At 41.9% G+C, this 16,014-nt stretch overlaps 1 protein-coding gene across 3 annotated transcripts in view; it reads left to right on the forward strand.

Annotated features, from left to right (window-relative positions):
• Window positions 1–16,014, forward strand: part of EXOC6 (exocyst complex component 6) — a 240,815-nt gene that overhangs the window by 4,712 nt on the left and 220,089 nt on the right. Inside the window, exon 1 of one of the 3 annotated variants that reach the window (XM_027595850.1) lies at window positions 8,368–8,498. The exons of 1 other annotated variant lie outside the window; for it this stretch is intronic. In XM_027595850.1, coding sequence (XP_027451651.1) covers window positions 8,398–8,498 — 101 coding nt within the window. In that variant the 5' untranslated portion in view covers window positions 8,368–8,397. Of the gene's footprint in view, window positions 1–8,367; window positions 8,499–16,014 lie in introns of those variants that run through there. One more of the 3 variants, XM_027595849.2, reaches the window with a different exon arrangement.

The raw sequence follows: 16,014 nt of genomic DNA on the forward strand, positions 1-16,014 counted from the left end.
AATTCCAACGCACTGGTAGTGATTGCCTGAATCCCACATTGAGGTGAGTCTGATAAATTAATGATGTCAGCCACGGACGTCGGAGAGGGCAGCAGCAGTGTTCATAACATTTACCATGTTCATGCTAGAGCTTCCTGCGGCCAGGCCTTGCGCATTAGACCTGCCCTACTCCGTGGGTCCTGACTCCACCCTGGATGTTGCCTGGGCTCCTGATGCCTCCTGGGGTCCTGCAGGTATGTTGTTAGGCTCTTAGAACAGGTCCTGAAGTCACAGCATGTCTGAAGCCTTTTGGGTTCACAAGTCACAATGTGTCTTATTGCTCTAGCTGACCCCGAGGGAAGAGAAGGGCAGATTGAGGGCGCTGCAAAGTTAGTGGGAAGTAGAGAAAGGGGACATGTCCAAAGAAGGCCTTACAGAGGGCTGGGAAAAATAGGAGGAAAAGGGAATTGTACAAGATGACGTACCAGAAGAAATTTTTGTAATTGTTTTATGATAACATAATTGTTTTACAGTTGTATTCAGACTCTCTTGGGCTCTTTTCCAAAAGCTGACCATGAAGTTTTACCAGTTTCAGAGCAAACAGGATACTGTTATTTCTCTGACTTTAATGTTTTTAGGAATGAAGATAACATGCTTTTAGGAAAGGACAGAAAACATTAACAAAATCCAACTAATAAACTGTGTATACAATAAATTGGGATGACATGCTAATAAATATAACTAGTTAGCGCCTGTAGACGTTTTACAATGCTCTTGCTGTATACACCTTCAGAAATGTAAGCTTTCTATTAAATCTTACCCCATTAAGTACACTGATTAACATCAAAGGTCCAGGTTTTATTAGTTGTTTAATTTTGGCTTTAGTTTCTGAAACTATAAAGTAGGGATTAATAACTTTTTTTTAAAGATTTTATCCATTTATCTGAGAGAGAGAGAGAGACTGTGTGAGCACAAGAAAGGGGAGTGGCAGAGAGACAGGGAAAGGGAGAGGCAGACTCCCAAGCTGAGTGCAGAGCTGAACCTGAGCGGGGGGCAGGATCCCAGGACACTGAGATCATGACCTGAGCTGAAGGCAGGCACTTAATTGACTGAGCCACCTAGGCGCCCCAGAAATGGAGATTATAATACAACCCATCTCAAATGGTTAATAAATACAAAGTGCTTAGCACAATGCCTGCCTAGCACATTGTAAATTCTCAATAAATATTAGCTATTATTATTATGTCTAATTTACATCTGGGATATATATTCCAGTATAATTTAATAAATATATAGAGTGTTGAAATAAACAAGCACTCACAACATCTTGAAATACTGATTAAGTGGGAAATATTGAGTAATGTGAATTTTAATTTGGTTGTATAATATTCAGGGGAGAGAGGTATCCCTTTTTCAAAACCATATTTACTAATGCTTATATTTTATACTAATGTAATATCATTACCTCAGTTAATCTTGGATGAGAATGGTGTAGTGTGCTACATGTTGTGGATATATATGGAGTCCAGAGAAACTGTCCAGGAATAAATGTGGGCCTAACCATGACTAAGGTCCACCTGTCCGCAGCACCTCGGGAAAGCCTGAGTCCCCAGTGAGAGTGGGCTGTGTAGTTGGCAAACTTCTGAACATTTCAGTGATAGCATTCGCTGTTTGATCTTCAGTGCAACACAAGAGAAAAGCTAAAAAACATCTTTATATCTGGGAACTAAGTATTTTAACCAGGGAGACAGTTTTGTTTCTTTACTGGTTAAATGAATGGACTCTGGAGCCAGAGGATGTAGGTTCAAATTTTGCATCTGTCATTACTAATAGATCTACTGAAAGGATTACATGAATTAGGCATGAAATGTATTTAATGTAATGCCTCATACATAGTAAATGCTCATTCACTCATTTGTTCATTCATTCAGTAAATAAATGTTTATGGAGCGCCTACGGTGTGGCACGCAGTGGTCTGGGATGGTCAATGGTTTTGCTGTTGATAGAGCAAGATGAAGACCTGGACAGTCCCTGCTCAGAGGGAGCTTGTATTTTAGTGAAGGGAGCTAGAAATAAACAAATAGAAAAGTGGTATGGTGGCAGTTCCCTGGCACCCCCTGCCCCTCTCAGATGTGGCTGGAGCCTGAAGCATTCAGGGCCTGGGACACTGAAGACCCGGAGCCGCTCAGGGGCTGCTCTTCAAGTAGCTCTTCCAGTCTGCAATAAAAAAAATGGCCTCCAATTAAACTAGATTGCAAAGAATGGTAAAGAAGGGGCGCCTGGGTGGCTTAGTCAGTTAACCATCTGACTCTTGATTTCGACTCAGATCATGACCTCAGGGTCGTGAGATCCAACCCTGATTCGGGCTCCACGCTAGGCATGGAATCTGCTTAAGATTTTCTCTCTCTCTCTCTCTCTCTCCCCCTCTGCCCCTCCCCCTCCCTCTCAGAGAGGGGGAACTCAGAGAATAACATTGCTCTTCAGTTGCTCAATGGACTTGAAAATGTTTAGCTTTGGGATGGGTGAGCCAATGGAGCTTTCAAGACATTGTTCTGAGGGTAGGACTAGCGGCAAAATGAAAATACAGGCCCCTTTGTTCAGAAATTATTAAGGATTACAAGGTGGAGATGGCAGAGCATTAAGCCAAGAGCAACCGCATAGGTCACATACTGATGAACCAGCCCTGTCTAAGCATACAGCCTGGTACACAGCAAGCATTCAGTAAAAATGGTTGTTGAATGAACAGAACCTGGGGCTACTTTTGAACTTCTCTGAGGACCGGCTCATATTTCAGAAAAACTGACTTTATTTGGCTCCAATTTCAAATTTCCTTCTATTGTTCTCCACCACGGGGTCCAGATCTTTATGGAACAACAGACTCCTGGACATGGTTTTTGCAGCAGGAATCCTCTGTGGCCTGGCAGGGCTTGGTTCATATCCTCTTGCACTTACAGAGTGTGGCCACTTGAGGTCACTGCACCAACAAGGCAGAAGTTAAAGGACTGCCCCAAAGAGTGAGGGGCTAAAAGGCACCACTGGTGGAAGGGTTAGTTATTAAAGCCAATGTATAAAGACTGCCTCTCCTTTACATTTTAATACAGTTCTACAGTTATATAAGTAGGGCTTTTAAACTCCATAGGAAACATCTGAATGATGTTAGCCAAGTCTTGAGAAGATGAAGATCAGGAAGTCAGCTCTAGGGTTCCCAGGAGTGGGGAGGGGAGTCATTCTGTAGAGATGTACCCTATCTTATGAAACATGGTTTCACCACATTCAAGCTTAACATCAGAAGTATCTGCATGTGGATCATTCACTTAACAACTATTAACTGGGCTGGACAGCCAACAAAACAGACATTGTTCCTGTGCCAGGAAGTAGAAAGAGACTCAGCGATTTGTTTACCACCACAATATGTGCCTCAAATGAGGAGTACTGCCTCCAATGACAACAAAGAGGCACTTGACTTCTCTGAGATCTGGAGGGATCACTTAAGTGGATTTGGAACCAAGTGTCTAACCTCAGGGACATGGTCCTCTTTCCTCCTCTACAACAGAAAACAAATTTCAGGCAGTTTCCACCTATCGAGCATTCAGAAAAATGAAGTTCAGGTTCAGAAAATCCTGATACAAAACCAGGATACTTGGTTAATGATTAGAAAAAAGAACATTTTTGTGTCTCGTTTTTATTTGTATTTTATCAAAGAGGAAGCTAAATTCAGGGCTTCCTCGTTTAAAAAATAAATATCTGATAGTCCTGGTCTCTAATGCTAATGTTGATTGAGCCCTGGGCTAGACATTATGCAAATATTATCTCCTTTAATCCCCACACAACTTGGTGAGCTAGGAGCTGTTATTGTCTCTAATTCACACTTGAAGAAACTGAGGTTTAGACAAGTTAACTAGCTCTTTGGAGGCCCAACATCTAGTAAAAGATGAGCTGGAATCTGAACCCAAGCAGTTAAATGCCAGACCAGGGCGGCTGCTTTCTACAGGTCCCTTCTGAGGGAGGAGCTTTGCCAAGGTTGGTTATGAGTCTGCAGACAAGTGGCTCAAAGTAGAAGTCATTAGTGACAAAGAGTGTATTTACAGGTTAAATCCTTACTTTGATGGTTAGTTTCCTACTGGACACAGAATGCATCTCTTGTTCTGCCAGTCTTCCTGGTTTACATTTCTCCTCCCAGGAGTCCTGCAGTGAGATTTTGAGTGGATCTCTGGAAGTCAAAATCTACTGACCGAAAAATAACCCAATATGCATGTGCAATCTCCCTATGTGTGCCCCACAACCCTCCAACCTCCTTAGACCAGACTGGTTAAATCATTTATCTCATGGGTAAAACAACATTGGAGCATGCTTCTTGGCTGGCTTTTTTTAATTAATGGGAGAAACAAGAACTGGTTAATAGCTCCATCTTCTTCAACTCACTAGCTCTGTGGCCTTGGGCAAATGACTGAATTTCTTTTTCTTTTTTAAAGATTTATTTATTTATTTATTTTTGAGAAAGAGAGAGAGTGTGCACGGGGGGGGGGGGGTATAGGGGCAGACTCCCCACTGAACAGGCAGACTGACGCGGGACTCGATCCCAGGATCCTGGGATCATGACCTGAGCCGAAGGCAGATGGTTAACCGATGGAGCCCACCCAGGCGCCTGACAAATGACTTAATTTCTGAAAGTCTGTTTCCTCATATTAAACTAGAGATAGTGAAAGTACCCCCATAGGTTTAAATTAGACTTCAGTAAAATTAGTACTAATTAAATTCCCAGTTAAATTACTGATTAAGTTAGTAAAGATTAAATTAGATGATATAAAGGACTTAGCAAGTAGTGTTCAATATATAGCTATTGTGGTTTTTATTTTGGTCTATAGCTGAAATTCTTTATATTTTAGAAATGTATCACTTAGAATAGAATTAGAATAGGCTTCTTTTGCATATTTATGTATTTGTTATATCTGTGTCTGAAGTTAAAATTTATATAGTTATTTAGAACATTTAGCTTTAAATTCTTAGCAAAAAACTTCAGGTGCTAACAGAACTGTCAGCAGTCACAAAGGGAACCAGCAAAAGCTGTTTCAGAAGCAGAAGTGGTATATGGACTTCCTTCTGCCTTGACTTGAATTGAGGGGAAGATACTGCTGCTTCTGTTGAAGTAATCTCTATGGACAGGTGTTGAAACAGGCCTGGAGTGAGGAGTGCCAAAGCAGGGCTGGCTTCCCAGACTAGGGGCTGGGTTTGAGTAGATGATGTCAGGATTGGTGAAGAGAAGAGGAGAAGGTCTTGGGTAATGAATGTTCAGGAAAGGAATGTTCCATCAGGAAATAGTCGCCAAATAAGAAGGTGGCCTGTACCACTTGCCCTGCTCTCTTCACCTTGCTTTACTCTTCAGAATAATGAATTCTGGCCATGCACATCAGCTGAGCTGAGATGGTCTGCCATTTCCTGCAGAGAGAACTGGCTTCCTCTTAAATTTGTCTTCATTTCGTATGTTTTGGGGCTCAATTTTGAAAAGGTTTATTTTCTTCTCTCAAGAGCCAAAACTGCAATTCAGATGTGCTAACACCAGGTGCCTCAAACTTATAGATGCAGTCAGCTAAGAAAAAAATTCAGTTTTTTACTACTCAACAGAAACCATGGCATGAAGGTCCCAAACAGTGGAGTCCAGGTACTGGGTTTGGCTTGATTCAAGGATAAAATTCAACCATGTAAAAACAAAAGTCCATAAATATTGTTTCTTGAATTGAAGCCCTTGATAAAAGTGGGCATCATGGAATTTGAGGTACACATTGTCTGTTATTACTACAGATTTCCATTAAGGCAACTGAATACAACCATATAAAATGTTACATTTGACGTCAGTATGTAAAGAGCAAATTTGAAAAAACTAACTTTTTACAATTTAATAATTGTTTTAATTCCAAACTGTTACCAATCACAGATTAATCAAACTCCTACCTTATGCTCGCACCTGTTTGGCATGCTCCTTTCTAACTCATCCTGAATTCTTTCCAATGGCTTCAGAGCTTCAGCATTGTCTGGTTTCAAAACCCCTTCAGCTTTCTCTCAGCCACATGCAGAACTCCATGGGGAACTACAGGAAATTGCAAAATTAAAAAAAAAAAAAGTCAACTCTGAGCTTAAGGTCTTTAACATAGTGTGACAGTGCTGGAGGCCTTAGAAAGAGATTTTTTGTTTTTGCATATTCTTGCAGCTTGAGAAAGTGGGATTTCCTAGAGAAGATCTGGATTTTTCTATACCATCGAGACAGTGGAAACAGGCTTGTGATGGGGTGTCTTGGTGGAAAGGGCAGTTGGATGTAGCAGAGCTTCCTTAGTCTTCCAAGACAGTATGTACTAAGGTCAGTTGCATTTTGATTCCCTCGGGGCCAAGTGTACAAAAACAAAACTCACAAACATGAAAAGGAACTAATCAAAACAACTGCACGCTAGACGTGAGGCTCTCGATCCCAGGACTCTGGGATCATGACCTGAACCGAAGGCAGAGGCTTAGCGACTGACCCACTCAGGTGCCCCTAGGGGAATTTTTCTGAAGGAGGTATATTTGAGTTGAATTTTCCAGGGAGGACAGAAACTTCAGATTAATGGAAAGGAGAGCATTTATATATGTTAGTAATGTTTATTGGGCCTTTACTATATGTGGCAGGCAGAATAATGGGTCCCCAAAGAGGTCCGTGTCTTAATCCCTGAAACCTGTAAATATGTCATACATCACAAAAGGGATGTTGCAGATGTGATTAAGGTTAAGACCTTAAGATGGAAGATTATTCAGGATTATATGGTTGGGTTCAAACTAATCACAGGGGTCATTAAGAGCAGAGACTCTTTAATGGCCTAGGTTAAACTCAGAGAGAGATGTGACTACAGAAAACGGGTCAGAGAGATGCAATGTTGCTGACTTTAAAGACTGAGGAAGGGGGCCATGAGCCATGAAATCTGGGTAGCCTTTATAAGCCGGAAAAGGTAAGGAAATGAATTCTCTGGAAAGGAACGCAGTCATGCTGACACCTTGATTTTAGCCTGGTGAGACCCTTGTTGGACTTCTAACCTATAGAACTGTAAGACAATAAACTTGAGTGTTTTAAGGTACTAAGTTTGTGGTAATTTGTTACAGCCACAATAGAAAACTAATATAATATGAGATAGGGATATGAGGTTTAGACATTACAATTTTGGTCATTTACAGATGGGGAAACTGAAATAGATACGCGGTTTTGCTCAGTGTCACTCAGCTCTGAAGTGAAGGAGCAGGGAATTAAATTGACGATACCTGTCTCCAGAGCTCATGCAATACCACCTCCCAGGAATTTTTGTGGGGAGGAGGATGGAGGTAAGCTTCTAATAAAAGCTCACTGAAGGGGGTGAGTTACACAGCTGGGTAGTAAAGAGTTTGGTTCACTCAAAGGGGAGTTCAAAACGTTGAGTTGATGGGGACCGGAAAACAGGGTTAGGTTCGCACTCCCTGATTATCTTCCTCAGTCGCTGCTTTGGTCATGACAAACTGGTTTACTCAGTGTCTCACAACAAGTCATTAAACAGGACTCTCCTACACTAGTACTTTTCCGAAGCCACCCCTCCTCTTTCCCGTCTGTCTGAGGCCTCCTCCTCTCAAGAGCTTCCACCCCTCCTCATCCCAGCTACAGCCCCTGGAAGGCACTTGGGTTCAAGCATTTCGAAAACCAAGGCATGAAATCACACGTTGCTCTGGACCTCTCATGTATCTTTGCCATGAAGTGTCATAGTTTTTCGTCATTTAATTTTTCTGCTGCTTATGACTTATTTCCAAGGTGACTGGCCACTGTGAACTTCCTGCAGGCAGAGACACGAATGCACCCCGAGCCGTAGTCATGGTCGTCAGCTGGGATCTTCTTGGTACATTCCTAAAATAAATCTTACTCCCACACACAATTTTGATTTTCTGGAGTGGACATTTTCTTTTCTCTGACTCTCCACCTCCCAGTGTACATTAGGCTTCCTTGTTAAATGTTCCTGTAGCTTTTACTACAGATCGAAGGTGATTATTTCATTGTCGACCTGCCTCATTAGTAAGGTATCTCGAGCGCGTTAGCAGTCTGGCACACAGAATACAGGAAGAATATACGGTAAAGCCAGGCCAGTCACTAGGCCAGTCACTAGATAGCAATTAGGGGCAAGTGGAGGGGGAGAGCGGAAGGCGACGCGTCTTCACTCCTCGCCTCAGCCGGCAGCACCCTGCGCTCTGACAGGTGCTGGAGCTGAGATCTGGGTCCGGTCGCGTGCCCGCATACTGCCTCCCACACCCTCCGCGCGCCCCCGCGCTGACCGCGCTCGCCACGCCCCCTCCCCCCCTTGTGCGCGCGCCTCAGGGTGCTCGCCCCCGCTGTCCGCGCGGCGCCGCGCCTCACTGGCTCCTCAGCTTCCAGCCAAGATGGCGGAGAATGGCGATGGTCTGGGCACGGTCCCGGAGCATGAACGGATATTGCAGGAGATTGAGAGCACCGACACCGCCTGCGTGGGCCCCACTCTCCGGTAAAGCTTTCATTCCCCCGGGGCCTCGGGCTGCCGCCGCTGGCTGCTCATCAGGAGCCGGGCGGGGCGTCCGCCACCGGCCGCGCGCCGGGCTTACCGACAGGTGGTGCGTGCGGAGGCGGGCGGGGGCGCTCCGGGGCGGCGGGCCGAGACCTGGGCCGGGCCCGGGCGGGGAGGGGCAGAACGGGCGGCTACACCTGTAAGCACGGCCCGCCTCAGCCCCGGGAGCTGTCACCGCGCAGCCGGTGGGTGTGGCCGCCGCCGCTTCTCTGACCCCGGGATCCGCGGCGCCGCCCGACTCTGGCGGCCTGGGGTCCAGAGGACGCGCCTTGGGCCTCCCGGGCTCCCGGCGGGGCCGAGGTCGGCTGTGCTGGGGCGAAGGTTAACTGCCAGCAGCCGGCGTGACTGAGATGCCGAGGTGCCCGCAGGTGGAAACCCTGGCGCGCAGGGCTGCGACGGGCGTGGGAGAATTGAAATTGAGCGGGAGTCGCCGGCACCATTATCCCCCAGCGCGGCCGGAGTAGGCGAGAAGGGAGCGTGGGCTAGCGGGGAGGAGCTGATGCTCAGGAGCGCGCTAGTATGACCTAGAGCTCCCCCGGCGCGCCTTCTGGAGTCCGGGAAGCTTTTACTTATTTATGAACGTTTCATTAATTTTGCATTAACCTTCCCGTTTATTTTTAAAAACATATCTCCACCCTTTAAAAATAGTACTAGGTAATGAATATTCCAGACTGAATACCTGCTGGCCTAATAATAGAATATTAGCTGGGCACTGTTGTGATGCATTAGATTAGGTTAGGCATTCTTATCAAGAATACGTGCCTTTTGGGGCGCCTGGGTGGTTCAGATGGTTGTACGTCTGTCTGCCTTTGGCTCAGGTCGTCATAGCCAGGTCCTGGAATCGAGCCCCGCATCGGGCTCTCGTCTCAGCGGGGAGTCTGCTTCTCCCTCTTCCTCTGCCTCTCCCCCTGCTTGTGTTCTGTCTCTGTCTCTCTCTCAAATGAATAAATAAAACTTAAAAAAAAAAAAAAGAATAAGTGCCTTTTAGGGGCGCCTGGCTGGCTCAGTGGGAAGAGCATGCGACTCTCCCTCTCGGTGTCATGAGTTCGAGCCCTCCGCTGGGTGCAGAGATTATTTACAAATAAATAAACTTAAAAAATAGTGCCTTTTAAATGTAAAGTTTCAGCTTTTGTAACAATGATATTGAATTTTTTATTCACGTATGGAAGTTAGGAGTGATTGTGCTTTAATTATTTTTTTTCTTCAGGATACACTTCCTAGAAATGAAGTGCTGTATGTTTTGTGGACCTGTGGATGCAGTATGAAGTGAAGCTATTTCAAATTATAATGTAAATCCACCTTGCCCTGAGAGTCTGGAGTATTTTGCCCAAGTCCTACCGCTGAAGTGTGTGGTCATGGACAAAATCATTTAAGTTCTCTGAACCTCAGTTTTCTTATTCCTGTACTTGGGTAGGGGGTGGGTATTTAGATGCTCGGGACCTTAGAGGCCTTGCCTATTTGTTCACTGCTGTATCCCTAACACCAAGCATGTGGTGGGCACCTGATAAGTTTTTTTGTCACATGAAGTTCTTGCTGTGATATGATAAGAGTAATTAGTACATTTCCTTAATTTTCCAACATAATAATTTCTTTTCGTAAAACTCTGGTCATTTGGTAATGAAAGTAGAAATCATAGATTAAAAGGAAGCTTTGTTTTCCTGACTGCAGGGTGAAAAAGAGTACAATGGTATGTTATCGACAGCCAATTTTTGAAAATAGTATGGGTTATTAGGGAGATGTTTCCTCTTGGGGAAAAATGCTAGGCACTATCTTTGAAAAGGGATGAAATTAACTTAGAAGAAAGTTTTGAAGTATATTGAGAGACTTTTGTGACACAAATAGAATACATATATTCACAGTGTTATTCTGTTCTCTTTTGCTGGATAATTGTGTCACCTCCTCACTTTGTTGAAACCCACGCTGTTTTCTTTGGCCAACTCCAGTGACTCATACTTATCCTATATATACACTTGTCATCTCATTTACAAGCAGACTCTCTACACATACATAGAAGGCACTACTAGCAGGCCTTTCTCTTGAATAGTGTTTAAGCTATCACTGTTTTTTACCTAGGTTTCACTAAGTGCTAATATTAAAGTTTTAAAAATCCTTTTATTGGAAAATAAAAAGTAGGATAATGCAGTGAACCATTATGAAGCCATCCTCTTGCTTCAGTTCAACCCCCAGCCAGTGCCATTCGATCTGCTCCCCTGTCCGCTCTCCCTCACCCTGCCTTATTTTGAAGCAAATCCCAGACATCAGTTCATCTGTAAATATTTTAGTGTTATGATTAATTTTTGTTACTTCCCAGTTATCTTTTACCTGGCCTGTTGGCTTACGATGTTGTTACTCTTCTTATTTTTTTTCTCAGTGGGAGACTTTTTCAGCCTCATCTTTCCCTGATTTACTTTTTATTCCTGATGATTAAGTGAAAAGCATGTTACATACTTTTCACAGGGGCTGGCATATAGTATCGTTCTTTGATCACAGTGGAATTAGATTAAGAGTCAGTAATAGAAAACTGGAGAATACCCAAATATTTGGGCCCTGAATAATACACATCTGAATAATCCATGGGTGAAAGAAGAAACCACAAGAGAAGTTAGAAAGTGTTTTTGAACTGAATAAAACGAAAACACACTGGAATTTGTGGGGTACAGCTAAAGTAATACTTAGAGATTTATAGCACTAAACATCTTTACTGGGAAAGAATGGTTTCAAATCAATGGCCTCAGCTTCTAACTTAAGAAACTAGGAAAAGAAGAGCAAATGAAACCTGGAAGAGCCAAAGAAAGGAGCTGATAAAGAAAGGAGATGATAAAGGTTGGAGTGGAAATCAATGAAATAGAAAATAGAAAAACAAAGTCAGTGAAATGAAAACCTGGTTCTTTGAGATCTGTAAAATTGATAAACCTCTAAGAGAAAGAAAGGGAGAAGATGCCAATTATCAGGAATTACCAATTCCTTTTTTTTTTTTAAGATTTTTATTTATTTATTTGACAGAGAGACAGCGAGAGAGGGAACACAAGCAGGGGGAGTGGGAGAGAGAGAAGCAGACTCCCCACTGAGCAGGGAGCCTGATGTGGGGCTCGATCCCAGGACCCTGGGATCATGACCTGAGCCGAAGGCAGACGTTTAGCAACTGAGCCACCCAGGTACCCCAGGAATTATCAATTCCTGATACTGTATCAGAATGAGAGAGGTAACATCACTGCAGATTCTATTGATATTTAAAGAATATTACAAATAATTTCATGCCAATACATTTGACAACTTAGAAGAAATGGACAAATTCCTTGAAAGATACAAACTGTCACAGAGGATAATTTCTCCAAATTGGTCTTTAGATTTGGACAGTCTCGATCAGAATCCCAGCAGAAGTTTTTTTTGTAGAAATTGACAAGCTGATTCAAAAGTTCATATGGAAATGTATAGGACCTAGAAGACTCAAACTGACTTGGGAAAAGATGAACAGAGCTGGAGGACTTACACTACCTGCTTTTAAGGTTTATTTATAAAGCTGTAGTAACCAAGCCACTGTGGTATTAGCATCAAGATAAACAAATGGATCAGTGAAACTGAATAAGAGAGTCTGTAAATAGATTCACACATATGGTCAATTAATTTTTGACAGAGGTACAAAGGCAGTTCATTAGAAAAGGATAAACTTTTTAAATAATGGTGAAACAGTTGGATATCCATATGCAAAATAATGAACTTTGATCTATACTCTACACCGTATTTAAATACTAACCCAAAGTGAATCATAAACCTGAATATAAAATGCAAAGCTATAAACTCTTAGAAACCATTGGAAAAAATCTTTGTGACTTTGGTTAGGCAAAGATTTCTTACTATTACTATTCCAAAAGTATAATACATAAAAGAAAAAAATGATAAATTGGACCTCAACATTGAGAACATGTGGTATTCAAAGATACTATTAAGGGAATGAGAAGCCACAGACAGAAAATGCCTGAAAATCACATATCTCATAAAAAAAAGTTGTATCCAAATTGTGTAAAAGAAATCTTTAAGACCAGGTAAGAAAGCAAACAATCCAATTAAAAAATGGGTAAGTGATTTAAATAGATCCTTCACAAAAGAAGGTACACACAGGGCAAATAATCACATGAAAAGATGGATAAGGACATTAGTCATTAGAAAAATGTAAACTAAAACTACAACGTTGAATCATGCTATTGGAATGTCTAAAATTAAAAAGACTGACCATACCATGTTTTGGTGAGGTGGGACACTGGCACTCTCCTGTGCTGCGTGGGGAATTCCACAGTGTCATTTATCAGGTTGAAAAAGTTCCCTTCTATTCCTAGTTCAATGTTTTTATTATGAAAGAGTGTTCAGTATTTCAGATGCTTGTTCTGCATCTATTGAGATGATCATGTGATTTTTAAATCCTTATTGTATTTATGTGGTATATTACATTAATTAATTTTGAAGTATAAACCAGCCTTGCATTTGTGGGATAAATCCCACTTGGTCATAGTGTATAATTCCTTTTATATGTTGCTGGATTCTGTTTGCTAGTACTTTGTTTAGGATTTTTGCATGTGTATTCACAAGAGATATTGGTCTGTTATTTCTGGTGATGTCTTTGGTTTTGGTATGAGAATAATAGTACCTCATAGAATGAGTTGGTTAGTGTTCCCGGAATTGAAATGACCATGTAGGGGTTTTTTCCCCTTTGTTTTAGTCATGTGACATGGTACATTGATTTTTTTTTTTTTTTAACTGTTGACTCTTGCATTCCTCGAATAAATCGGTTTGGTCATGGTGTATAATCATTTTACTACATTGTTAGATTTGGTTTGTTAATATTTTGTTGAGTATTTTTACATCTATATTTATAAGAAATATAAGTCTGTAGTTTTCTTTTTGATGTTTTTATCTGGCTTTGGTATTAGAGTAATGCTGGTCTCATAGAATAAGTTAGGGAGTGTCCCTCCTCTTACACTTTTTGGAAGAGTTTGTGAAGGATTAGTGTTAATTCTTTAAATATTTGGTAGCATCCATCAGTGAAGCCATCTAGCATTTCTTTGATGGGATGGTTTTTGTTTTGTTTTGTTATGTCTTTTTATAGATTTTATTTATTTATTTGACAGAGAGAGCGAGAGAGCACAAGCAGGTGGAACAGTAGAGGGAGAGGGAGAAGCAGGCTCCCCACCAAGCAAGGAGCCGGATGTGGGGCTCGATCCCAGGACCCTGGGATCATGACTTGAGCTGAAGGCAGACGCTTAACCAGCTGAGCCACCCAGGCACCCCCTAAAGTATTTTTAAAATTTCTTTTATGGGATGCCTGGGTGGCTCAGGTCATGGTCCCGGAGTCCTGGGATTGAGTCCCATGTCTGGCTCCCTGCTCAGCGGGGAGTCTGCTTCTCCCTCTCCATCTTCCTCTCCCTCTGCCCCTCTCCCCTGCTCATGCTCTCTTTCTCAAGTAAATAAATAAAATCTCTGAAAAAAAAGTTTCTTTTATGATTTCTTCTTTGACTCATTGGTAATTTAGAAATATCTTAATTTCCACATATTTGTGAATTTCTTAAGTGTCCTTTTGTTATTAATTTTTTTTAAGATTTTATTTATTTATTTGACAGAGAGAGACATAGCGAGAGAGGGAACACAAGCAGGGGGAGTGCGAGAGGGAGAAGCAGGCCTCCCGAGGAGGAGGGAGCCCTATGCGGGGCTCGATCCCAGGACCCTGGGATCATGACCTGAGCTGAAGGCAGATGCTAAACAACTGAGCCACCCAGGCGCCCCCTGTTATTAATTTCTAATTTTATTACATTGTGGTCAGAGGTCATAATTCGTATGATTTCAGTTCTTTTAACTTTATTGAGGCTTGTTTTATGGCTTAACTATGGTCTATCCTGGAGAATGTTCCATGTGTACTTGAGAAGAATGTGTATCCCGCTGTTGGGTGGAATAATTCTATAGATGTCTGTGAGGTCTCTTTAGCTTATAGTTGTGCAAGTCTTCCTTTTTGATGTTCTGCTTAGTTCTGTCTATTATTAAATATAATGGATAGTTTTTGTTTCATGTTATTTTGGGCTCTGTTGTCAGTATGCTCTCTATGCGTATACTTGTTATATATTCCTAGTTGTTAGATATTTTACTGTCATAAAATATTCTTCTTTATCTGTAGACTTGTTTTAAAGTCTATTTTGTCTGATATTAGTATAGCCACTCTAGCATTTTTATGGTTGCTTTTTGCATGACATGTCTTTTTCTGTCCTTTTACTTTCAGCCTATTTTTATATTTGTATCTAAAGATTGCCTCCTACAGATAGCATGTTGTTGGATCTTGTTTGTCATCCAATTTGACAGTCTGCTTTTTTTTTTTTTTAAAGATTTTATTTATTTATTTGAGAGAGAAATCATAGTGGGGGGTGGAGGGGCAGAGGGAGATGCAGACTCCCCACTGAGCAGGGAGTCCGACATGGGGCCTGATCCCAGGACCCGGAGATCATGACCCGAGCTGAAGGCAGACACTTAACTGACTGAGCCACCCAGGCACACCTGCCTCCCCCCTTTTTTAAAGATTTATTTATTTTAGAGAGAGAGAGCAAATGAGCTAGCACAAGTGGGGGGAGGGGCAGAGGGAGAGAATCTTCAAGCAGACTCCCTGCTGAGAGCATGGAGCCTGATGTGGGGCTCAGTCTTACAACCCATGAGATCACAACCTGAGCCAAAACCAAGAGTCAGACGCTTACCAATTGAGCCACCCAGGCACCCCAGCAGTCTGCCTTTTGATTGAATTGTTTAATCTCTTTATGGATTTAATGTTGTTATTTATATAGTTGGATTTATTTTACTGCCATTTTACTTTTTGTTTTCTGTATGAAATATTCCTTTTTTGCTTCTCTGTTCCTCTGTTCCCTTTTTACTACTCTTTTATTGAGTATTTTCCAGTGTGATTTTTTTCAGTATCTTTTAAAAAGTTATTTCTTAGTGATGGTTCTCAAAATTGACTTCAGATTTATTCTAACAAGTCCAGTGAAATACAGAAATGTTACTTCTATATATCTCTATTTTCTCTTACTTTTTTTTTTTTTAAGAGAGAGCATGTGCAAGTGGGGCAGGGAAAGGAGCAGAAGGAAAGGGAGAGAGAGAATCTTTTTTTTTTTTTTTTTTTTTTGAGAGAGAGAATCTTAAGCAGGCTCCACGCCTAGCATGGAGTCCAAACAAAGAGCTGGATCTCACAACCCTGAGATATGACCTGAGCTGAAATCAAGAGTCGGACACTTAAGTGACTGAGCCACCCAGGCGCCTCTCTTTCCCTTTTTGTGCTGTTATTGTTACAGGTCTTGTATCTATCTATGTTACAAACCCAAGAGTACATTGTTGTAATTGTTACTTTATATAACTTTTTGTTTTTTTAAAGAAGCTGACAAGTATATACTGTTTGTTATATTAACTCAGTTATCATTTCTGATTGTCT

Source organism: Zalophus californianus, chromosome 15 (genome assembly GCF_009762305.2).
Source record: "Zalophus californianus isolate mZalCal1 chromosome 15, mZalCal1.pri.v2, whole genome shotgun sequence".
NCBI lineage: Eukaryota > Metazoa > Chordata > Mammalia > Carnivora > Otariidae > Zalophus > Zalophus californianus.